This window comes from Rhinatrema bivittatum, chromosome 6, assembly GCF_901001135.1.
Source record: "Rhinatrema bivittatum chromosome 6, aRhiBiv1.1, whole genome shotgun sequence".
In the NCBI taxonomy this organism is placed as follows: domain Eukaryota; kingdom Metazoa; phylum Chordata; class Amphibia; order Gymnophiona; family Rhinatrematidae; genus Rhinatrema; species Rhinatrema bivittatum.
The window spans coordinates 101,331,518-101,357,519 of record NC_042620.1 but is presented as its reverse complement, the minus strand read 5'-3'; the positions used below and the strand labels follow the sequence as shown (position 1 = coordinate 101,357,519).

General features: G+C 44.1%; 1 protein-coding gene across 9 annotated transcripts in view; it reads left to right on the top strand.

The window, feature by feature from the left end:
• LOC115093628 (sodium channel protein type 2 subunit alpha-like) overlaps positions 1–26,002 on the top strand; it is a 523,144-nt gene that overhangs the window by 392,185 nt on the left and 104,957 nt on the right. For all 9 annotated transcript variants that reach the window (XM_029605666.1, XM_029605660.1, XM_029605661.1 and 6 more), the window contains one exon: positions 16,221–16,493. In XM_029605666.1, the coding sequence (XP_029461526.1) occupies positions 16,221–16,493 (273 nt within the window). The remainder of the gene's footprint in view (positions 1–16,220; positions 16,494–26,002) is intronic.

The window sequence follows — 26,002 nt, the reverse complement described above, 5'->3', positions numbered from 1 at the left end:
TAGTGAACACCAAATTGAAGTATTTGTTTAATATTTTCACCATTTCTACATCTCTCTCCACACATTGTTCCTTTCAATTTCACTATACTACTTTGGAACTTCCTTCTTTCTCTGATATATCTGAAAAATGTTTTGTCACCTCACTTTGCCTCTTTGGCAATCCTTTCTTCCGCTTTACCTTTTGCTTTATTGATTTCATTCTTTGACTCCCTTAGCTTTACCAGATATTCTTCCCATGTTCTTCTTTTTGGGTCCTTTGTACTTCTTGATTGCTGTTCTTTTTCCCTTTATTTTGTCAGCTACCTCATTTGAGAACCAGATTGGTTTGTTTTTTCTCTTACTTTTGTTTTCTTTCGAACATATAGATTTGTTGCCTTTGTAATAGCTCCTTTTAGTTGGCCCACTATTATTTCACCTCACCCATTTTCTCCCAGTCTTCCAGTTCTTTCAAGGTGCATCCCCATTTTAACAACGTCCATATTTGTGAAATTCAAAACGTGGGTCTTTGTGTGACTTCTCTGTATCCTATTCGCGATATCAAACCATACTGTCTGATAATCACTGGTGCTCAGTGGACACCTATCTGGACATTAGAGATATTATCCCCATTGGTAAGCACTAAGTTGAGTATAACACCCTCCCTCGTGGGTTCCATTACCGTTTGAGCAGAGCCTTTGAAGGGCATCCACTTTCAGTCTACTTCATGTAGATTCCACAGAAGGAATACTCTAATCCACATCTGGTAGATTAAAATCTTCAATGAGCAACACGTCTCCCTTCTTTCCCACTTTTTGGATGCCTTCCATCAGATCTCTGTCTGTTTGCGAAGGAATCCTGTTGATCACACGAGAAAAAATGGAAGCACCATCTTTTTTTAGGACAGACCATAATGCTTCTTCTCTACTTGCAGTTCAGTTGCTTGGATATTGTTTTGACATAAAGAGCTACTCCTCCACCATTTCTGTCCTCTTTGTCCTTCCTAAACAAGTTATAGCTAGTATGGCCATATCCCAATCTTGAGACTCAGTGAACCATGTCTCTGTAACAGAAACAATATCCATGTCCGCCTGCACCATTAGGGCTTGCAGGTCTGGGATTTTATTGCCCAAATTCTGATCATTTATGATCAAAGCTTTTCAGCTACTATTCCTTTTTTGAACTGATTGATTTTGTTATTCTCTCTTACTTGCTGTATTTCTTGAGGGTGACCTGCCAATATCATCGACCACCTGCTGCCATCCCCGCTCTCTAGTTTAAATGCCTGATAATGTATGATCTGAATTTCTCTTTTAGCATCCACTTTCCTACCACAGACAAATGTAGGCCATCCCTACCATATAACCTTTTACTGTTCTATACATGGCCCCAGCCTCCAATGTATCCAAAACCACTTTCTTTACACCAGGTTTTGAGTCCCAAATTGAAATTATCTTTATTTATTTATTTATTTATTTATTTATTTATTTATGTATTTTAAGTTTTTCTATACCGGCATTCGCGATAAATATCGCATCATGTTGGTTTACAATTAACAAGTGGATAGGGAACAAAAGGCAAAAAATAACATTGATCTTAGTAATAATAATAATAGTAGTAAAAAAACAAAACAAAACATTAAACAAGAGAAGGCTAAGGAATGCAGTTACAATAAAACAAGGGAGTAATAACTTGGATCAGAGAAAAGAAGCAGGGGTTTAAATAGAGAGAACAAATATGCCAGACAATGTGCTTAAAGCATTGATGAATTGCCCTTATGAGGTAGGGCTATTAATTACCATGACTAAGGTATATGGTATAGCCTTTCCCTTCCTTTTCCATGAACAGGTAATGTTTACGAAAAGGCAATAGTTTTTGCATGTGTCTCATTTTCTTACCTAGATTTTGGAAGTCATTCTGCACTTTATGGATACCATTTCTAGCGAGGTCATTGGTCCCCAGATGAATGATGGGGAATGAGTCCCCAACAAATTGAGTTCCCATATTGGTTCCTCTGATGACTGAGTCTGAGTTTAAGAAGCTCTCTTTAATGACATTTGATTATGTTGGTAGATTTCTGGGTGTGTTGGTTCAATACCTCTTGCTGTGCAACTGATTACACACTGCACCCACAAGACTGCTAGGTACAGCCCTGTATTCCTCTTAAAAACACATACAGGTCGATACAGTAAAGTGTGCTCCGTCGGAGCGCACTGTCACCCTGCTCTGGACGCGTGTTTTCCCTTACCCCTTATTCAGTAAGGGGAGGAAAACACGCGGCCCACCCGCGGCACCTAATAGCGCCCTCAACATGCAAATGCATGTTGATGGCCCTATTAGGTATGCCCGAGCGATCCAGTAAGTAAAATGTGCAGCAAGCCGCACATTTTACTCTAAGAAATTAGCGCCGCCCAAAGGTCGGCGCTAATTTCTTCCGGCGCCAGGGAAGTGCACAGAAAAGCAGTAAAAACTGCTTTTCTGTGCACCCTCCGACTTAATATCATAGCGATATTAAGTTGGAGGTCCCCAAAAGTAAAAAAAGTAAAAAAAAAAAAAAAAAAAAAATTTTGAATTCGGCCCGCGGCTGTCGGGCCGAAAACCGGACGCTCAATTTTGCCGGCGTCCGGTTTCCGAGCCCGTGGCTGTCAGCGGGCTCGAGAACCGACGCCGGCAAAATTGAGCGTCGGCTGTCAAACCCGCTGACAGCCGCCGCTCCAGGCCAAAAGGAGGCGCTAGGGACGCGCTAGTGTCCCTAGCGCCTCCTTTTCCTCTTCTCGTTTGCACCGCGTCAGCTCATTTGAATACTGAATCGCTCGCCACCGGCCAAGGGCCGGTGCGTGCGCCGGGAGAGCGGGGGGCGTTCGTCCGCTCTCCCACGGACTTTACGTATCGGGCTGATAGGAAATTAAAAATAGTAACTAGCAAAGATAATATCACCTAGGCAACAAAAATGTAAGAATCCAAGCAATACACAAGATAAAATAAGCAGCAGCAAAAATAAAACACTAATGGAGAAGACTTTTTTTTTGTGTGTGTGGGGGGGGGGGGGGGGGGAGAGAATGTTATCAGCCCCATACCAGACAAAAGCAACAGCAGAATAAAAATATCTATTGGCAAAACATAATCCAGCCTCACAGAAGAACAGAAATAAAGCAGTATATTCTATATTGAGGAAAAATAAAGAAGAAAGTTTATATTAAATTAGAGTTTTCAAATTTAGCCAATTAGGAGTCGGGAGTCAGGAAGCTGCTCAGCCCACAGCCAGAACACTGGCTGAGGGCTGAGTTCACTCAGCTGACTTCACTTAGCATTTTTGGAAGCCTTGTGAATCCAGGAAAACTGCAGACAGAAGATTTTGTTCTTCCTCAACACAAGAGTCTTATGGCCAGGCAAGTCAATCAGCCCCACTGACCTATAGGAACAAAGCCAGAAATAAAGGGTTGTTTTTTTTTTCTTCAAAAGCAGTCTGGATTCCACACTTCTTGGCTTAAGTTAAACCTGCCCCTCCAAAAACCAAAGGCACACAATAATGCAATTATACATATCTTATATAGTTGGCTCTAAATTATTTTAAACAGTAAAAGTTCATGTAGCATTTTTGGAAGCCTTGAGAATCCAGGAATACCTGTAGACAGAAGACCCTAAGGATCCATAAAATAATTTATATCTCGGGACTAATTCCAATTTTCACTTTCCCCAGTCTTCTTGTCCTAAAGAATGAGTTATTTTCTTTTGAGGGGAAGGATGACTTTCAAGACCCAGGTGGTTTGGTGGAATTCCCTCCTTTATTCTGTGTGTTAATGTGCTTGCTTTTGAATGGTGCTGCAGGGATCAGACAGGACATCTGTGCCAAAGTAAATAAAGTTTACTTTGATTTGCTTCAGAATAAATAAAATCCAATCAATTTGAAATAACTGATCCCAAGTACATTTGTGTTCAAACTGATTTCTTTTACTTCTTTTACTTTTACTTCTTTCCCCCTCTCTCTTCTTCCCTCCCCCCCCCCCCCCCCCTTCTCTGTCTCTCTGTGTATGTGCCCTCAGTTCAGGATCCTGGGCTAGAGCATATCCCTCAGGGAGTGAGAGAATAAGATATCCCAGTAGGGCAGGGAAATCTCTATGTGAAGAAGGATCCCCTTAGTCTCAAAATTGTACCTGAGGTCCACAAGAGTCCAGTACTGTCAAACCCCAGCCTGTGTCCTGTGTCCCGAAAGGGTGGAAACCCCAGGGATGGGTCTCCAAAGATCTTCCCTCTTTTCTTCATCCTTTTTTCTCCTGATATGACCTCCTATTGGAAAGTCTATTGCTGGGAAAAACCCCAGCTGTTACAGCCCGGCTTCAGTGTGAAGAAGGGTAGTACTGACATCCTCACAAATCAAAAGTGGAAAACACTTTCAAAGTCCAAACTTCCTCTGAGGTGATAAGTCACTGCAACCCTTCACTTGCAGGGAGAGGGGAACTCCGGTCTTCTAACCCCTGTCCCCCAGATCCTAGGCTTGTCCCTCACCAGAGTTAAAATCCCAAAATGCCCAAACTATAACAAAAGTCTCTTGCCACTAAACTGGAGGCAGATCCAACAGGCTAGGAGTGCACTGCAGGAATCTCCTCGCAAACACCAAGATAGACTGGGAGGCCCTAATGCAACACAGAAGTAAACAAAATAGCTCCTCACACTCCAGAAGCCAAACCAAAATGACCATATTCTCTACTGTCCTAGCGCCTCCCCCCCTTCTGAACTGGGACATAACCAGGGCAGCAATCCTCTACATTCATAAACCTAATAAACAAAAAACAACAAATTCTTTAATCCTTAGTAATAAAATATAGAAGTTAATTTTCAAAGGCATCACATAGGACCATAAGAAATACTATACTGAATCAGACCAGTATTCTGATTCTAACAGTGGCCAATTTAGGTTACAAGTACTTGGTAAGATCCTGTAGGCAGGTTGGGGAGTGCAGGAATCTGTCTGCTACAAGAAACTGCCAGCTGCCTTCCCACCTTACTTAAAATCCTAAGTCAGGTAAAAGACAACATGTATGCTCCTCGGAAATAGATCTTTATTTATCAGATTTGGCAGGACATAGCATATAGAAAATAACAATTGCTATCTTTAACATCCTGGCTACTAATCACCAGTTTTTCCTTTCCAGACCCCAACTGAACCTTTAACTCACCATCAATTTACTATCAGACTTTACCATCACACTGTAAACAATTACAATTACATCATAATTGTAAATAACTGCTCTTTCTGTTAAATTCCTATCGCCTTTTTCTTTTTCTGCTCCCAGTTGTGTACATCCCTGTTTTATTGTAACTGCAACATTTTTAGCTCCGCACTTGTTAAAGTTTTATTGTATTTTCTCTTTTTTTTTTTCACCCCTTGTTAAATGTAAACCGGCATGATGTGATGCCTATCGTGAATGCCCGGTATAAAAAAACACTAAATAAATAAATAAAAGAAAGAAAGAAAGTTCTGTATCAAGGATGGTAACCAACATGCCATAAACCTTAGCCTGCTTAAGATACTAATACTTATGACTAACTTAGTTACCTCTACTTCTAACTTTCATGTGATTCCTCTGTTCAACTATGAAGCAGGTTCTGGCTGGAATGCTGGAGAGTGTGGGCAGGGGAGAGGCTTGCTCCTTGGCTTGGTGCTTGCTGGCTGTCTGGGCTGGTTCTCACCCTTCGTGACAGCATGGAGATCTGGTCAGCCTTCGACCCTCCTTTCGCTTCCAGGGACACCTCAGCACAGGTTCTCGCTCTCAGGTTTGCATTCAGGATTTGTGCCTCCTCTTCCTCTGGGGTCCGTGGCTTGCCTCCCTACTCACTTTTGGTTTCAGGGTTGCCCTGCCAGGGGGTCTGTTTCTTTCTTTCTCTCAGGGATGCTCTCCATAACAGGGTTCTTTTCTTTTTCTCTCTTTTCTTTTCCTTGCCCCCCTGTCTTATACTTCACAGCTGATAAATATGCCTCAGCTCATGCATAACCTCATGGTGGGTGGAGGATTGCTAGCCGCATTATAGGTCTTTTTTCCCTCCCCATTACTTCGGGAGGGGTCCTGTCACATTGCAGGTCCTTTACCCTCCCCCCTCCCATTTCTTTGGGGGGGGGGGGAACTGCCATGTTGGCAATCCAAGCTGTGTGTCAGAGTGTCAGCATTGTCTCAGGCTGTCCCCCTTTCTTTCAAAAATGGGGGTCTCTGCTTGCTTGCTTGAATGTCCCTGACACTTGCTTAGGATCTTAAGTCATATTGCCTCTTGTGTCTGGTTTCTTTATTCACACAGGAACTGACAAACAGGCACATCTGATAAGGCATCCTTCTCTGCATTAGAACAAGGCTTCTAGTTTCCACTGATGCAATGCAGTTTAAAGTTCACCTGGTAAATTCCATCTCTTGTTGTAGCAGCATCTAGGCCTCTCAGAATTTGGCCTGTACATTATTATAATTCATAATTGGTGCATCATTGGTAAACAGGAGATACCACCCTACAATCCCAAACAGTAGATAGCATGCTCTAATAGCCAGGGATAAGTAGTGGTTTTGCCCAAGACTTAATTTGTTAATAACAGTTATGGACTAATCCTCCAGGAACTTGTCCAAACCTTTTTTAAACCCAGGTATGCTAACCGCCTTTACAACATCCTCTGGCAATGAATTCCAGAGCTGAATTGTACATGGAGTGAAAATAATTTTCAATTGTTTTAAATATGCTAATTATTAATTTCATGCAGTGGACTGTAGTCTTTTTATGTTTTGAAAGAGTTAATAACAGATTAAAATGTATCCGTTCTATTCCACTCATGATTTCATAGACCACTATCATATCCTCCCCTCAGTTACCTCGTCCCCAAGCTGAACAGTTCTTATCTCATAAGAACATAATAAATTGCCATGCTGGGTCAGACCAAGGGTCCATCAAGCCCAGCATCCTGTTTCCAACAGAGGCCAAATCAGGCCACAAGAACCTGGCAATTACCCAAACACTAAGAAGATCCCATGCCACTGATGCAATTAATAGCAGTGGCTATTCCCTAAGTAAACTTGATTAATAGCCATCCGGTCCAGGTGATTTGTTACTCTTTAGTTTGTCAATCTGGCCTGCTACATCTTCCAGGTTCACAGTGATTTCATTCAGTTCGTCTGAATCATCACCCTTGATAACCATCTCTGGAACTGGTATCTCCCCAGCATCCTCATTAGTAAACACGGAAGCAAAGAATTAATTTAGTCTTTCTGCAATGGCTTTATCTTCCGTAAGAGCCCCTTTAACCCCTCGGTTATCTAATGGTCCAACCGACTCCCTCACAGGTTTCTTGCTTTGGATATATTTTTAAAAGTTTTTTTGCCTCCATGGCCAACTTCATTTCAAATTCTCTCTTCACCTGTCTTATCAATGTTTTACACTTATCTTGACAATGCTTATGTTTTATCCTATTTTCTTCAGATAGATCCTTCATCCAATTTTTGAAGGATTTTTTTGGCTAAAATACCTCACCTTTTAACCATGACGGTAATCTCACTTGATGTACCTCAAGGCCACCTACTTGCCAGGAGTGGACAATGTGTTGGCGGACAAGCTGAGTCACACTTTTCAACCGCACGAGTGGTCCCTCGACCCCACGGTAGCGGACTCTCTGTTCCGGCGTTGGGGTTACCCTTACATAGACCTCTTTGCGTCGATCCACAACCGCAAAGTAAGGAACTTCTGCTCCATCACTCACAGCCAATACCTTCAACCAAGAGACGCTTTCTCCCTCTCGTAGGCCAGTGGTCTCCTTTATGCGTACCCTCCACTTCCACTCATTTCAAAGACTCTCGTGAAGTTGCGAAGGGACAAGGAACTAATGATTCTGATAGCCCCTCATTGGCCACGCCAGGTCTGGTTTCCAATACTCCAAGACCTGTCACTGCACCGGCGCATTCCTCTGGGGAAGGACCCACTTCTGATCACTCAGAACGGCGGCTGCCTTCACCACCCCAACCTCCAGGCTCTGTCCCTGACAGCCTGGATGTTGAAAGGTTAATACTCCAACCTCTTAACCTTTCAGAGCCGGTATCCCATGTCCTAGTAGCTTCACAAAAGCCTTCCACAAGGCAGTCTTATCGGTATAAATGGAACAGATTTACGGTATGGTGTACCTCCATGTCCATCGATCCCTTCACTTGTTCCACACCGAAGTTTCTGGACTATCTCTGGCACCTGTCAGAGTCAGGCCTCAAAACTTCCGCTATCAGGGTACATGTCAGTGCGGTAGCCGCCTTCCATAAAGGTATCAGGGATGTACCCATTTCAGTACAACCCCTTGTAACATGCTTTTTGAAGGGCTTGTTCCACCTTAAACCTCCACTGCGCCCTCCGGCCCCTTCCTGGGACCTAAACATGGTTTTGGGGCGGCTCATGAAACCTCCGTTTGAGCCTCTCCACTCCTGTGATCTCTGCTACCCTCACTTGGAAAGTGATTTTTCTTTGGCAATCACTTCAGCTCGCAGGGTTAGTGAGTTACAGGCCTTAGTTACCTACCCGCCTTACACTAAACTCCTGCATGATAAGGTAGTACTCCGCACTCACCCTAAATTTCTGCCTAAAGTAGTATCGGAGTTTCATATTAATCAATCCATTATACTACCCACTTTCTTTCCCAGGCCCCATTCAAATCCAGGAGAGCAGGCTGTGCATACCCTTGACTGTAAAACGTGCTCTAGCTTTTATCTAGACCGTACAGCTGCTCAGAAAATCCACTCAATTGTTTGTTTCCTTCGATTCCATCAAATTGGGTAAGCCTGTGGGTAAGCAGACTCTCTCCTCCTGGTTAGCGGACTGTATTGCCTTTTTCTATCAGCAGACGGGCATTCCGCTTCAAGACCGTGGCAAGGCACACTCTATCAGGGCCATGGCAACTTCAGTAGCGCACCTACGCTCGGTGCCACTTCCCGACATTGTAAGGCTGCTACTGGAGCTCTCTCCACACTTTCGCAGCCCATTATTGTTTAGACAAGGCTGGCAGACAAGATTCCATCTTTGGCCAGTCTGTGCTATGCAATTTATTTGCGAATTGAAGTACCAACAGCTTCTTCCAACCTGTTTGGATTCAGGATGCCCTCTACCAAATTTCCAACCCAGTTGTTGTGCCTGTTGCACGTCTTTGGGTACATTTGGTGCATTGCTCGGGCATCCTCAACTTGGTACTCACCCATATGTGAGGACTACCATCCTGCTTGTCCTGTGAGAAAGCAGAGTTGCTTATCTGTAACAGGTGTTCTCACAGGACAGCAGGATATTAGTCCTCACGAAACCCGCCCGCCACCCCGCGGTGTTGGGTTCGTTTACGTTTTCTTATTTCATTTTTCACATGTATTTTTACTATAAGACGAGACTGAAGAGGGACCCCTGCTGGATGCAGGGTCAGTGCATTGCTGGGCATGCCCAGTAGCTGCCAGTCAAAGTTTTAGAAACTTTGACAAAAGTTTTCCGTGATTGGGCTCCATCCTGATGATGTCACCCATATGTGAGGACTAACATCCTGCTGTCCTGTGAGAACACCTGTTACAGGTAAGCAATTCTGCTAACTTTTGAGACCACAGAGTTCCTCTTTTCAGAAATGTTTTCAAAAGCTCATGCTTATCATCATCTTTGGATAATTTTTTTGTTGATTTATTAAAAGCTATTAATGCCTGTAAAGAATCAGGTTTGCTCCAGTCAGTACAGCTTCTAGAACTTTGCATTAGAAAATGATTAAAACCTTTGAATGTTCAAAATAATTGTTTCAGTTAGGGTCTAATGTAATAGTCTGTAAAAGTGAAACTCCATTTATTATGCTATTTCCTAAATTATAAGGTTAAATTTAGTTAAAAATGTATGTATTTATAATTTAATTATAAGTTCTTCTATTCTGCTTTCTTCCAATAAAGCAGAGCAGATAACAAGATAATATTCAAAATTATACATACTGCACATTACACATGTACATCATAATATAAAATTAAAGAGGTCAGTTAACCCATTTAGAAACCCATTTAGAAGCCAGAAAAGGGGTGTGGGGGGGGGGGGGGGGGGGCGCAATAGTGTTAAGTAGGGCTGGAACTGCTGCATCATGTGATCAACGAGAGGGGCCTACCCTGCTCCAAGGTGTGGAATGCTGCATTCCACACCTTGGAGCAGGGTAGGCCCCTCTCGTTGATCACATGATGCAGCAGTTCCAGCCCTACTTAACCAAGCCTGTCCAGTTCTCCTTGCCTCTTTATCAAGTCATCTCGGCTCCTTGACCTGACCGTCCATGCTTCTTCAACTTGTTTTCCTGCCTTGTGGCCTACCTAGGGCTCCTGCCTTGCCTTATGGCCTAACTTGGTCTCCTGCCTTGCTCTGTGTCCTTCCAGGCCTCCTTGCCTTGCTCTGTACCCTCTTGGGTCTTCCTGCCTTATTCAGTGGCCTCCTAGGTCTCTGTCCTGCCTTGCGGCCTTCAGGCCTTCTAGGTTCATCTAGCCAGCCTTGTGCCCTGCTTGGACTTTTTTGTTTACTGTTGCTTGTTCTTTCCTGTCCTTGTGTAGTCCAGTTCTTGTCTGTATCCAGCTCCCAGCCTGTGCCTATATCCAGCTCCCAGCCTTGAATCCAGCCCCAAGCCTGTGCCTGTATTATCATGATGTTCTCCAGAAGAGAAAGTCCTACCAGTCCCTAGAACCCAAGGGCTTATTTGCTCTGGTTCCGTAGGAATCAGTGAGAAAATCACCAGCACTTGCACACATGCTAAAATTTTCTTACTGCCGTCAGAAAAGAAACTGCCAGAGGCTTAGTAACTGCAAGGCAGAATGAAGTGTTGGCATGCAAAGCCAGCATGCATCTAAAAGTAAACAAAAACATTTGTTCTTATCTACACAAATGCTAATCTCCATTGTTTCTCAGCTGTCCCTTTCAAGAATGGATAGGATTCATTAGATACAAGCCACAAAACTTTCCTTTATACACACTGTGTTGTCCTCCATCCCTATTTTGTTGGCATGTCCTCACTGTCTTCCAACTACACACTAGGCAGCAAAGTCAGGAGTACTAGGCACATGAGCCTCATCTGTCACAACAAGGAGGCCAATATTCAGCTCCATTTGTCCGACAAAATTCGGACTTAGCCAGACAAATGGTAGAATTTGAAAAGCCCACTGTCCCGACCATGTTAGCTGGATTACTTTCTAGCTGGATAAAAAGTTGTCCAGCTAACTCGGAGGTGGATCAAGGATGTTCTGAGGAGGAGTCGGCTATCTGGCTAAGTTAGGCCTAGATTCATCATTCATATAGCAGAATGATGATCCGCAGCCAGAAAAGGGGTGGGGGGGGGGGCGCAATAGTGTGCAGTTGGCTGCATTGCGGTGGTGCGGCCACACTACACACTATCGCCTTCTTAGCGCCATGGGAAAAGGTGGTGTTATTTCCCACGGTGCTGCTGGCGAAAATGTGTAAAACATTATTGCTCAAAGCACTACCAGGTCCTAACACTGCCTAACACTGCCCAAACCCCGCTCACACTCCTCCCCTTCTCCTAATTAGCATTTTACCGCCATGATGCGGCCGGTATCATATGCGGTAGGGCTTTATTGCGTGCGATAATGGCCCATCGCACAATAAAGAATGACTTGGAGAGGGGAGAGAGGGAGTGGAGTGGAGTAGAGAGAGAGAGAGCATCTGGAGAGGCTGTTACAGTATTCAACTATTTATATTATTACTATGTTGTCTCGCCCCAGCTTGATGGTACCCTGTTATAGAGTTCATGAAGCTAGGGCTAGGGCGAGAGAACACTGTTTGCCAGATAAATGATGATTTTCAGTGTTATTCAACTAACATAGCCAGATAATTTTAGGACAGCTGAAGATCTGCACTATAGTTATCCAAATATACTTCTCCGGCTAACTTTAAGATAATGGAGGATATTCAGTATTGTGTCCACACCACTGGATATCCCTGCAAATTTAGCCAGTTAAATGTATCTGGTTAATTTTTGCTTATCTCTGTATCTATTCTGCACTCTCAGTCTCTTGCCTGAATAAAGAGGGTATTGCTTTCAAACATCCCACTCATGCAAGCACATTGACACCTAATTGTTGTGTTAGTAGTTTACTACAGCATGCTGAAGGGAGCAAATTTATGGACAACGCCCATGGTAAGAAAAAGGGGCATGTTCATGGTAATTTTAGGATTATTGCACCACACGCTAACATAGCACTTTGCCTAGGTAGTGTAACGTAGGGTGCAGGAGGGCTAGCTACTAGCTCCAGGTGAGGTGTTGGTGGTGGTTTAGGGCAGGGCTTCCTAAACCGGTCCTGGGGACCCCACAGCCAGTCGGGTTTTCAGGATAGCCACAATGAATATGCATGAGATAAATCTGAATATACTGAGTCTCCATGGTTAGGCAAATATATCTCATGCATATTCATTGTGGCTATCCTGAAAACGCGACTGACTGTGGGGTCCCCAGGACCGGTTTAGGAAGCCCTGGTTTAGGGGCCAGTTGTACATCCAGAGTGAGACGTACGAACAGCACAATACACCTTGGTGAAGATTTTACGCCATTTGGAGTGAAGAAAGTCTCACAAAGATAAGATTTCTACAGTGTTCTCTCGCCCTAGCTTCATGAACTCTATAACAGGGTACCATCAAGCTGGGGCGAGACAACATAGTAATAATATAAATAGTTGAATACTGTAACAGCCTCTCCAGATGCTCTCTCTCTCTCTACTCCACTCCACTCCCTCTCTCCCCTCTCCAAGTCCAGAAATGGCCAAATGTAATTTGCAATCTTTATTGCAAATCACGTTATGTCCGTTTTGGGCATATCGCACAGCTTAATGCCAGGAAAAAAGTTGTAGTTATTTCTGGCATTAAAAATGTGCGATAGCATGCATTATGGTATTGCATTGTAAGATATTGCCCCTCATTTTAATTAATCCCACTCAAACCCCTCCCCAGTCCCACCCCTTCAAAAAATTTGCATTCGCGTTGTGCAGTAACACGATTATTGCATGTATTATGACATTAATGCATGCGTTAACGCCATAATGCATTTTGATAAATGACTCTATTAGTGTGTTAAATATGTGTATAAATTTAGCCCCTAGTCAGTGGATCCTAATATATAACATACTAATGGCTAATAACGTTAGTACTCTGTGCACTTGCTCAGCATATGTGGGCACATTAAAATTTGAAGCACCTGTATATATGCTAAACACCATAGATTGTCTTATGCATTGGGTCCTTTAGAGTGTAATATATATGTTAACAGCAGTTTGCATGTGCATAATTCTTAATACATTTTTTGTATCTAGGCCCCAAGGTTTGCTCAATGTTTTGAAATCAGAAATATGAATACTGGAGATCAGTATCTGACACTGCAGTTTGAGAGTTAATCTAGCCTCCTGCTATTTAACCTCTTAGGCACCATTTCTGTTATATTTGCTGAAGACTTCATTTCACAACTTAATTCTTGATAGATTTGTTGTGCTCATGGTCTGAAACAATATTTGAAAGCAGTTTTATGGTTTACAGAATCTTAGAATTGGATAATTGTTGACAAACCCCATGGATTTCACATCATGGAGGCCATGAAACTCCCTGCAGTAATTTTTATTTAGCATCTTTTCTACATTCAGCAGCACAGACAAGCTGACATATCCCTGCTATGTTATGTGTCCCATAGATCTATCAGAAAAGTGATGTGTTGATAATCACCTTTCTTTGCAATCTCTGTTTCCACAGCTGCATCTTGTTACACAATAGCACAACATACTTTGACCAGTTATGGTGAAAATAACCACCCTGGTAATCATCAAGCTGATATAATCATATAGAGGCAAATTTTCAAAGCCATTGACTTGGATGAGTAACTCTCTTTTCTGGTAAAATGACTTGACTGAAAATTGCCCTCTTCCCAGTTAAAAGTACAAACTGGCTTCCACAGTGCACAATGACTAGTTGGGTTAAAAAGAGGAGCCCCTGGAGGCATGTTTAGGTCAGGGAAGGGAAAACAGCAGGTGCACACTATTTTTTACTCTCCTCAGCCTTCCACAAAGATAAGCAGATGCAAAGTACAAAGCAGCTTCAAATGCAAAACAATATGGGCCAGATTTTAGTAGCTATGCGCGGGCGTAGATTTGTGCGTGCAGCCCGGCGCGCACAAATATATGCCCAATTGTATAACATGCGCGCACAGCTGCGTGCATGTTATAAAATCCGGGGTCGGCGCGCGCAAGAGGGTGCGCACTAGTGCACCTTGTGCGCGTCGAGCCCTAGGGGAGCCCCGATGGCTTTCCCCGTTCCCTCCGAGGCCACTCCGAAATTGGAGCGGCCTCAGAGGGAACTTTCCTTCAGGCCCCCTCACCTTCCCCTCCCCCTATCTAACCCACCCCCCCAGCCCTACCTAAATCCTTCCCTACCTTTATTTATTAGTTGCGCCTGCCTCCGGGGAGGCGTAGGTTGTGCGCACTGGCCGACGGCCAGCCTGCGATCCCGGGCACAGCGGCAAATGATCGCTGTGCCTGGAGGCTCCGGCCACGCCCCCAGCCCTGGACCGCCCTGCCCACGCCCCGCCCCTTTTTTCAAGCCCTGGGGCATACACGCTTCCCAGGGCTTTACGCGGGACCGCCGGGCCTTTTGAAAATAGGCTCGGCGTGCATAACCCGATTTACGCGCTTAGGCTTTGAAAATCTGCCCCTATGGGTGGGTTTCCCTTTGGTTGCAGTATACACAGGCTAAACATTTCTGCATACCTTGCAAATAACATGGGCTATTCAGAACTACTCTAGTAATGCACTGTAATGTGAAAAAAGTATAATAGTTATTACCACCTTGTATATCACTCTTCCAGTGATGATAGTTGGACAGCTAAAATATTTTTCTATGAAAGGGGTTCCCTTAAAAATGCTTTCCTCAAAATGGCTGATAAGCGGCTATGATTCATTGCAGTTTTGGACTGGCTAAATCTGCAGAATTTGCTACATTTGATATGAGCTCATCCATTTTTTTATATTCCTGTTCACTTTACCTAGTTTTTGCATTGTTTAGATTTAAATTTAACACAGAAGTTTTATTGTTGAAATAATGTAGTGCAGTTGCCATGTTAGTCCTCCTGACTACGAAAAATTAAAGGTCAGCAAACTAAATGTCAGTGCTGTCTTTCTATAAGACTAGCTTGAAACACTTCACACTAGCTTTTGAGAGCTACTCCCTCCATCATCTCAAATGGAAACACTGTACTGAAATGAAATATTTAGGAAGAATGAAATTGGAGCTTGAATTATAAGAATGGATTCCCATCTTCTTTTCCCAGTTCTTGTGAAATGTCACAATTTTACTTGATTCATTTGAGCAAAATTCGTGTATGGCAAGAAAATGTCTCAGTGGTAACTGCTGTATAACAAATTTTAATTCAGTTTAGCGCAGAGTGCAGTCTTGTTAACATTGTCTCTGTCAATATTGCTTCAGTTTTAATTGCAACCATAACCATGCATAAATAAATTGACTTGTAAGATTTCCAATTCTATACAAACATTTTCTCAGGCGATATCTATTTTGTCTTACACTAACTTACATCCATAAACATATAATCTATATTATTTTTTTCTTTAAGTCAGTTCTCATATCATTACTATTATTTAAGCTTGTAATCTATTATCTCCTACATTATGGGGGTCATTTTCAAAGGAGTTATGCATGTAAATGTGACATACTATCGTAGCAATTTTCAAAAGCTATTTACTCGAGTAAAGTGCACTTACTTGAGTAAATCCTATGGACAATTCAATGGCATATATTGTAGCAATTTTGAAAAGCCCACTTACTTGAGTAAAGTGTATTTACTCGAGCAAACACCAGTTTTGCTCGAGTAAATGCTTTTTAAAATCTACCCCAAAGTGTCAACTTTATTATGTTTCTGTTTAATATTTACCTCTCTATTTTTTTTTAGAGTGCACAAACTGTATGACATCATCTTTCCACTACCAGGTCTTTCATTTTGTTATATTTGACACATTTTGTTTACCATCTAGACATTTTAGTTCTGTTGCTATTTTTGATTTCATTATATATTGCTTTCTTCTTTAATTTTCCCAACACACAGTATAAGACTATTTATTTTACCCTCTGTAGAAGCAGACATGTTTTAAATTTCTGGATATGTTGACTTAGTAAAAGACTATCTTACTCTTTAGTTTAAACATGCATTCTTACAGGTATTTTTTTCTTTAATTTTGAACTAGGTGGTTGTGAATGCCCTTATTGGAGCAATTCCATCTATCATGAATGTGCTTCTCGTTTGCCTTATATTTTGGCTGATTTTCAGCATAATGGGAGTGAATATGTTTGCTGGCAAATTCTACTATTGTGTTAATACCACCACCGATGAGATGATCAACGGATCAGTGATGAAGTTTAAAAATGAATGTTTATTACTCAATGAAAGCGCCCGATGGAAAAACGTGCAAGTAAACTTTGATAATGTGGGAGCTGGATATCTTGCTCTTCTTCAAGTAGTAAGTTGATTATTATGTGTATGTGTGTGTCAATGAATGTATGTATGTATATATTTATATGTATATAAATTATATAGTATATTTGATCTAGGCTTTAAATAAAAATGATATGTGGATACTTAAAATAGTACATAAAATGCATAACAATAAAGAGTTTAGAAGTGTGTGAATGAAGAATGATTGACTGGGACAATTGATCAATATAAATGTGTTTTTGAATAGTTTTGATATTCTTTGTCATTGTGTAATAAAGCTTGCAATATTAAGCATCTCTCAAATCATTTAAAATATTAGTGGTATAACACCCTATTTTAGGGTTCTCTGATGGATATATGTGTGTATGTATATATATATATATAGAGAGTAACACTAAAGATATAGGGCCGGATTTTAAAAAGGTTACGCACATAAATCTGGAGTGGGTGGGGCGGGGTGGGGTCAGCGGCTCCTGGCACAGTGGCCATTTGCCTCTATGTCAGAGATCGCATTTCAGCCATTGGCCGGCAGGCACAACTTGCGCCTGCCCAGAGGCAGGCACAAAAGGTAAAACAAAAAATTTGGGGGGGGTTGAATAGGGCTAGGGGGGGAAAAGGTTAGGGGAAGAGATGGTAAGGTCCAGCTAGGGGGAAGGGAAGTTCTCTCTCAGGCTGCTTCGATATTGGAGCAGCCTGGGAGGGAACGGGGGAAGGCAGCGCAGCTCGGCGCACACAAGGAGGCGGATTTTAAAAGGGTTACACGCGTAACCCCGAAAACCCGCTCCTGCGCGTGCCGAGCCTATTTTGCATAGGCCCGGCGATGCGCACAAGCCCCGGGACACGTGTAAGTCCCGGGGTTTGAAAACATGGGCGGGGAAGTCCTGGGGCAGGCCATGGCCAGAGGCCTCTCCACTGCCGCTGTACCCGGGGATCGCACGCCGCCACTCGGCCAGCATGCGCAACCTACAGCATAAATAAAAAAATAAAGGTGGAAGGGATTTAGGTATGGCGCGCGCAACCTACGCCTGTCTGGAGGCAGGTACAACTAATAAAATAAAGGTGGAGGGGGATTTAGGTAGGGCTGCGGGGCGGGTTAGACAGGGGAAGGGAGGTGAAGGTGGGGGGGGGGGGGGGGCGAAGGAAAGTTCCCTCCGAGGCCGCTCCGATTTCGAAGCGGGCTCGGAGGGAAGGGGGAAAGCAATTGGGGCTCTCCTAGGGCTCGTTGTGCGCAAGGTGCACTAGTGTGCACCCCCTTGTGCACGCCGACCCCGGATTTTATAACATGCGCGTGCCGAGCCCTAGGGGAGCTCCGATGGCTTTCCCCGTTCGCTTCGAAATCGGAGTGGCCTCGGAGGAAACTTTCCTTCGGGCCCCCCCCCACCTTCCCCTCCCTTCCCCTATCTAACCCACCCCTCAGCCCTACCTAAATCCCACCCCACCTTTATTTTATTAGTTGTGCCTACCTCTGGGCAGGCATAGGTTGCGCACGCTGGCCGACAGACAGCCCATGATCCCGAGCACAGTAGCAAATGGCCGCCGTGCCTGGAGGCTCCGGCCTCGCCCCCGGACCTCCCCACCCATGCCCCGCCTTTTTTTCAAGCCCCAGGACATACGCGCGTTCTGGGGCTTTACGTGCGCCGCCGGGCCTTTTGAAAGTAGTCCTGGCACACGTAACCCCCCCTACACGCATAAATCCACCTGGATTTACACGCATAGGGCCGGATTTTAAAAGGGTTACATGCTTAAGTTAAGCACGTAACCCTTAAAAAAAAAACCTGCGCGCGCCAAGCCTATTTTGCATAGGCTCGGTGGCGCGCGCAAGCCCTAGGACGTGGGGTGGAAGGAAAGTTCCCTCCGGAAGGAATGGGCAGCGCGCGCAGGGCTCGGTGCATGCAAGTTGCACAAATGTGCACCCCCTTGCGCGCGCCGACCCTGTATTTTATAAGATACGCGCGGCTACGCGTGTATCTTATAAAATCCGACGTACTTTTGTTCGCGTGTGCGCTGTTTTTTAAAATGTACCCCATAGGCTTTGGAAATTTGCCCCTATAATTCTCAATAATCCTCTTTCATATTATTAGGAGAAACAACCCCGTTGAGCAACAACTTAAAGTTCTGCTTGTGAGTTTTTCTTATAGATGCTTTTTCTGTATATTTTCTTCTTCAGTGGGATTGTGCAATATCGGGAGGATTTTAAATGCCCTGCCCGCGTAAATCCGGCTGGATTTACCCGAGCAGGGCCCTGGCGCGCCTATTTTGCATAGGCCCCCGGGACGCGCGTAAGTCCCGGGGCTTTTAAAAAGGGGCGTGTCGGGGGCGTCGCCAAATGACGCGGTGTTTCGGGGGCGTGATGCGGCGTTTGGGGGGCAGGCCCGGGGGCGTGGCCGCGCCCTCCGGAACAGCCCCCGGGTCGGGTCTTGGCGCGCCAGCAGCCCGCTGGCGCGCGTGCATTTATGTCTGCCTCCGGTAGGCGTAAATCCATGGATAAAGGTAGGGGGGGGGGGTTAGATAGGGCTGGGGGGGTGGGTTAGGTAGGGGAAGGGAGGGGAAGGTGAGGGGAGGGAACGGAGGCAGGCTGCACGGCTCGGCGCGCGCAGGCTGCCCAAAATCGGCAGCCTTGCGCGCGCCGATCCCGGATTTTATAAGATACGCGCGGCTACATGCGTATCTTATAAAATCCAGCGTACTTTTGTTTGCGCCTGGTGCGCGAACAAAAGTACGCGATCGCGCTATTTTTTAAAATCTACCCCTATATCATTAGTGTTACTGTGTAATCGTTTGCGCATATACCTGGAAATTTGATAGGTGCCAATGTGGTTTGTTTTGCTACTATAAATATGGCAGTAACATCAACTCACATGGGTGTGCTCAAAAAATAGACTACACTATCTTGTATTAGAAAATTGTTTATTTTTAGCAAAATTATATATAACTACTCTATTTTAAACATTTGAATTATCATCTAAATTGTTTCTTATTGTTATACCTATTATCACAGTACATATGTACATTACCAATAATAAAAATGTACTTATTCACAATCTTCTGATTGTATGAAAATAGACTAATCATCACTTATCCAAATGTGCACAGACCACCACTTCTGCCAATCTGGTTATTTGAAGTGGTATCATCTAGAGACCATATCCACATTTCTCAACAAATTTCCAGATGGACCCGTTTAAAATGATGCCATCACAGTCCATACATTCCAATCCGATGAATACGATCCAAAAAAGGCCCTTCTTTCGTTTACTTGAAGGATTCCTCAAGGGAGCTCCTTAAAAAGATCTTGTTTAACAGATAGCTTATTCTTGCTTGATTTTACATCAGAAATATTTTTCTGTATATTTTCTCACAGATGAATATCACCAAATTCTTGCTCATTATAAGTTGTATATCTACCAATAACTTTGTTCAGTAATATCTTACACAATCATCCAATATTTATTTATTTATTTATTTATTTAAATTCTTTTCTATACCGTCACTAAGTTATATACCATCGCAACGGTTTACATGTAGGCACATAAATTAATGTAGGTGGATGCGTACTATAGTACATCCTAAAAGGTGCCACAAAAGGTTCAGTTACAATAAATCGTTAAAGACAACGGGTTGTTTAGTGAAGTAGGTCATGACTAAGTCTACCTGTAAGGTACGGTTCACAGGTAAAAATCATATTTATAGTGTTTACAATGACATTTATTGTGAGGTAGAGTTCATAGATTATTAAAATGCACATTCTTAGAATAGTGCTGTGTGCTGGTGTTCTTCTGCCTATTCCTGTATATTTCCATTCTACAGTCTCTTTATAAAATGCTTGTTTAAAAAGCCATGTTTTTAAACTTTTCTTAAAGGTTTTGAGATCTCTTTGCAATCTGATCTCTAGAGGCATTGTGTTCCAAAGTGTGGGGCCTGCTAAAGATAAGGCCCTTTCTCTCACTTGAGTTAGCCTCGCTGTTTTTACTGAGGGAATCGTTAAGAGTGCTTTATTTGCCGATCGAAGGTTTCTGTGTGGGGCGTGCACTCGCAATGCTGTGTTTATCCAGTCCAATTTTTCATCATGTATTAGTTTATGTATGGTACATAGGGCTTTGCATTTAATTCTGTGTTCAATAGGTAGCCAATGTAATTCTGCCAGGGTTTCGGTTATATGGTCCCTCCTCATTTTTCCAGTTAGTATTCTAGCTGCTGTGTTTTGAAGTATTTGAAGTGGCCTTAATGTTGAATTCAGGAGTCCTAGTAAAAGGGCATTACAGTAGTCCATGCTGGAGAAAACTAGTGCTTGAAGTACTGTTCTGAAATCAGTTAGTGTTAGTAGTGGTTTTAGTTTTCTGAGTACCATGAGTTTTGCATAGCCTTCTTTTACTTTTAGCGATATATGCTGTTTTAGATTGATTTCTGGGTCCATTATTATTCCAAGGTTTCGTACTTTTTCTGCTAGTTCAATTTTCTGGTTGTCTTTGAGGATTATTGGAGTTTGGATGATTTCAATATTTTTCCGTTCTAAGTGTAGAAATTCTGTTTTTTCAATATTAATCATAAGTTCCATTCGGTTTAGCAGTTGTTTTATAATGTCTAGGTACATGTTAGCTAGGTTTAACGTTTTCTCTAGTGTGTCCTCGATTGGTAAGATTAGTTGAATATCGTCTGCATAAATGTAATGTATGATTCCTAGACCCGCTAGCAGATGATATAAGGGCATCATGTATATGTTAAAGAGGGTTGCAGACAGGGCTGATCCCTGCGGTACTCCTGTTTTAAGATTGACTTTTTCTGAAAATGCGTTGTTGATCTGAACTTGAAAGAACCTATTATTTAGATATGAACTAAACCAGTTTATTGTTTTGCTGTGCAATCCGATTTCTTCTAGTCTTTTTAGTATTATTTTATGGTTTACTGTGTTGAAGGCTGCTGATAAGTCTAGCATTATTAGAATGTAATGTTTACCGCTATCAAAACCTCTTAGAATGTTATCTGTTAGCGAGAGAAGTAGTGTCTCAGTGCTGTAGTGCTTTCAAAATCCATATTGAGATGGATATAGTATGTTATTATTATCTAGGTGTTCAGCTAGTTGTTTCTGTACTGTTTTTTCTATTAGTTTAGCTATTAAGGGAAGATTTGAGACTGGTCGGTAGTTGTTCAGGATCATGGGGTAACTGTTTTTTTTCTTTAAGATTGGTTTTATAATTGCCCCTTTTAGCATATCTGGCATATTTCCTTCTTTAAGGGATAGGTTTATGATCTTAGCTAATGTAGGGGAGACTGTGTTAGCTGTTTTCTTAAGTTCAAATGTTGGTATTGAGTCGATTTTATGGCGAAAATGAACCGAACCTTCACAATGTTAGTCATTGTAATTTGTATGTATACTATAAATAGTTTTATTTTTTTATATAAATATATTTGCACTACTCATATCATCTACAAAATGTTCTATAAAAATATTTTCTTCCATGCAATTCCATGACTATCATAAATGGTTTAATCCAAAGAGAAAATTCCACACACACACACACACATATATATGCAAGATCTTATATAATCATTATGCCATCATAATAGACACTACCAGTCAGCCGACCTTCATTGTCATGCTTAATCATTTGGCAAAAAATCAAAACTTTTTTTTAAATAGTTTTTTTAATTGCATATAAAACTTATCTCATTTCAGTGTCACAAACACAAGTCCCATCCCGACACGGTCCGTGTTTCGAAACCAGTTTCTGCATCAGGGGATATGAAGCATATAGCATAACTGCATCATTCCAAATGCATTTATCAATTATAAAAAGGCAAAAAACAAATGTTAATGACAAAGGAGACCAACCACAAATATGTCAAACTCATCTCTACTCAACAATCACATTGCCAATAATAGTTTAAGATGGCCTTAAGTTTTAAAGACAAGGACAATTGTTGAATGATAGGTATATAAGGTGATTTCCTGCAACGTCAAATGAATGACATAAGCATCACTTGTCAAATTATAGAATACCATTCTGTTTCTAAATTCAATCCCTGAGGAGCCACGAAATTTAAATAAAATATCCAAAATTGTTCGTACCAGTGTTCAGTGTTTTAGTTCATTCACCCTTCCAAGGTGAATCACTGATTTGCTCAAAAATGCCCCAACGCAAATCACCGAACTTGTGTTGAAAAGCCAAACAATGTGTGACTCTTTCATTTCATAATTCAAGAATACTTTTTTGGATACATTGATTTATAAGATGGGTCATCAAGTAGGTACTACTTTAACCACAAACCTAGGGAATGAAATTATTTTTTATTATTCTCAAGTTTTCATCTGTACCACCTTAGGCGCCATCTACCAGTGGGATAATTCTTACATATTAGGCAGTTATGTTCGGATAAGAAGGACTTCATTGTTCAAGCACAAATTTTAAGTGCTTGTTTCCTAGCAAGGGGTTATCCATTTGCTGTAATAAAAAAAGCATACAAACGAGCTTTTCATGCTGAACGGCAATGGTTGTTGTGTGAGCAAGTGAAACCATCCAATGAACATTTGGTATGTGTTTTACATTTTTCACATGTATCATCTATTATTAAAGCTATCCTTTTACAACACTGGAGGATTTTACGTCTGCATCCTATTTTTTAGTACCACACTTGATAGCATATAGCTGGGGAAAAAACTTCAAGGACTACTTAGTCCATGCCACGCTACCATCTTTATGTGAAATATGTCAGAGTGCCGGACATTATCCCTGTGGCAATTGTTCTTTTTTTTCTACTACCATAACAGGAACAGAATGGCACGAGCCACAATCAGGCCACATAATGGGCCAGATTTTAGTAGCTACGTGCGGGTGTAGATTTGTGCGCGCGCACAAATCTACGCCCAAGTTTATAACATGCGCGTGCAGCCGCGCGCATGTTATAAAATCCAGGGTCGGCACGCACAAGGGGGTGCACACTTGTGCACCTTGCGCGCACCGAGCCCTAGGGGAGCCCCGATGGCTTTTTCCCTCCGAGGTCGCTCCGAAATTGGAACAGCCTCGGAGGGAACTTTCCTTCCGCGCCCCCCACCTTCCCCTTCCTTCCCCTACCTAACCCGGCCCCCAGCCCTACCTAAATCACCCCCTACCTTTATTTTATAAGTTGCGCCTGCCTCCAGGCAGGCTTAGGTTGCGCACGCCAGCCGAGTGCCGGCGTGCGATCCCCCGGCATGGCCGCTGTGCCTGAGGCCTCAGTTCCGCCCCCAGACCGCCCCGCCCCGCCAACTCCCCGCCCCTTTTTTCAAGCCCCGGACATACCCGTGTCCCGGGGCTTGTGCGTGTCGCCAGGCCTATGCAAAACAGGCTCAGCGCACACAGGAGCGGGTTTAAAAGGGTTATGCATGTAACCCTTTTAAAATCCGCCCCAATACGTTTTGCAACTGCCACCGATTGTAGGTCATCTTTTCTGGTCTATCTCATAATATGCCCCTATTCCAAGATTTATATAGGAAGAACGAAGAGGATGATCTGTATTCACCTTACTGAACATCGTAGCTACTTGACTACTAAAAAGGAACAAGCTCCTTAGGTCGCACATTGGCTTTTCAACACATGTTCGGTGATTTGCGTTGGGGCATTATTGAGCAAATCAGCGATTCACCTCAGAAGGGTGATCGGACTAAAAGACTGAATTGGCATGAGCAATTTTGGATATTTTATTTACATTCCGTGACTCCCTCCTCAGTGAATGAACTTAGAAATAGAATGGTATTCTATAATTTGACAAGTGAAATGTCATTCCCTGTACGTACTAGGATCAGTCCAGACCGTGGGTTATGTCCCCCGTCCAGCAGATGGAGTCAGAGCAAACTTCCAGGGGTGCTGACATATAAGCCTGTGCACCCCCTAGGGATCCTCAGTATCTCTCTGACTCCAGCAGATGTGAGTGGGGGAACCTTTGCTTCCCCAGTGTGTGGCTTTTGCTACATTTCTTACTCTCTCCTATTTCTTCTTTGACTGGATCAAGCGGACCTGGGCTGCTAAATTTATTAAATAGAAAAAAAAAAAAAAGAAAGGGAAATTTTTCCTCTCACTTCAGGGAGCCTGGAGCCCTGCCCGGGCCTCCCTGTCCTAGTCAGCTTGCCAGCGGGACTGGGTATGTTTTCTTGCCTACCTGTTTCTCCCTCTTCTCCTCCCTTCCGGCGGTGAGTTTTTGTGAAATTTTCTTTACAGGGTCGCCGTCGGACGGCTTAGGTGGATGCTGGTGGGGCCAGCCTCTCCCCTCCGGCGCGCCGCGATTCGCACTCTCTCCCCCTCGGCCCCGCGACGTTTCATTCCCCGGGGCCGCGGCAGCAGGGAAGTCTCATTCCCCTGCTGCTCCTGCGGGGAGGGTGCCTGGTTGAGCCTGGGCGGACGAGCTCGCTCCTCCCGCGGCGCGCAGTGCTCAGCTCCGGCCTAGGGGCGGTTCGCTGAGGGGACTCTTCGTCTCCGGCCGCGCGCCATGCAGCGCTTTAAGGGGTCTCCCGGCCCCGACCCGGGGCAGGGCGGATCGCGAGACGGGCCCTCCGGGGTTGGCCTCCCCGGGGGAGAGACCGGATCGGCTTCCCCGACTTTTTCGCCGTCCAACTCCGATCGCCGCGGCTCCAGGGGAAAGGCCCCGCCCCCTTCTTTGGCGGGAGCGGCGGCCATCTTAGAGCTGGAAAGCGCGGCTGATTCAGAGGCGGAGGAGTCCACACATGGTTTTTCACCGCGTTTCAGGCCGATACCAACGCCATCGTCCCCCTCCATCGCTGCGGGCCCCTCCACGGACCTCTCGCTCGCAGTCCCTCCACCGGCAGGGGGGTTTACGGCGGACTTTGTCCTTTTGATGCACCAGGCGTACCTCCAAAGCCTGCAGCCGGCGGGGGGATCCCCAGGGGGTGCTCCAGCGAACCCCACGCCCGCGAAGATTCCCCGACTGATGGGGGGGGGGGGGCCAACCCAGCGCCATCTGGGAGTGGCCATAAGACGCTCCTGGCTCTCCCACCCAGCGGAGTGGATCCCACGCAGGACCCTGGGAACGATCCGGCCTCCACGGCTGACGATGACTCGCTCCTGGCAGCGCACCTGGAGTGTGACGACCCACGGGTGCTCCGGATCTTCCGTAAGGAGGAGCTGTCGGACCTCATCCCACACGTCCTCCAGGAATTGGATCTCGATCCGCCCGTCGAACCGCCGGGGCCCCCAGCCCCCTCCGTAGCCTCCGCTAGCTCAAAAGGGGACCCGGTCCTGGCGGGCTTACGTCCTCTGGCGCGAACGTTCCCGATTCATGAGTCGTTCCTCCATCTCTTGGTGCGGGAGTGGGACACGCCGGAGGCCTCTCTCAGAGTGGGCAGAGCGATGGACAAACTCTACCCTCTTCCCGGCGACTTCTTGGATCTGCTTAAGGTACCCAAGGTCGACTCGGCAGTCTCTGCCGTCACTAAGAGGACCACAATTCCCGTGACAGGGGGAACGGCCCTCCGGGATGTACAGGACAGAAAGCTGGAAGTCTGCCTCAAAAAGATTTTCGAGGTCTCGGCGCTGGGGGTCCGTG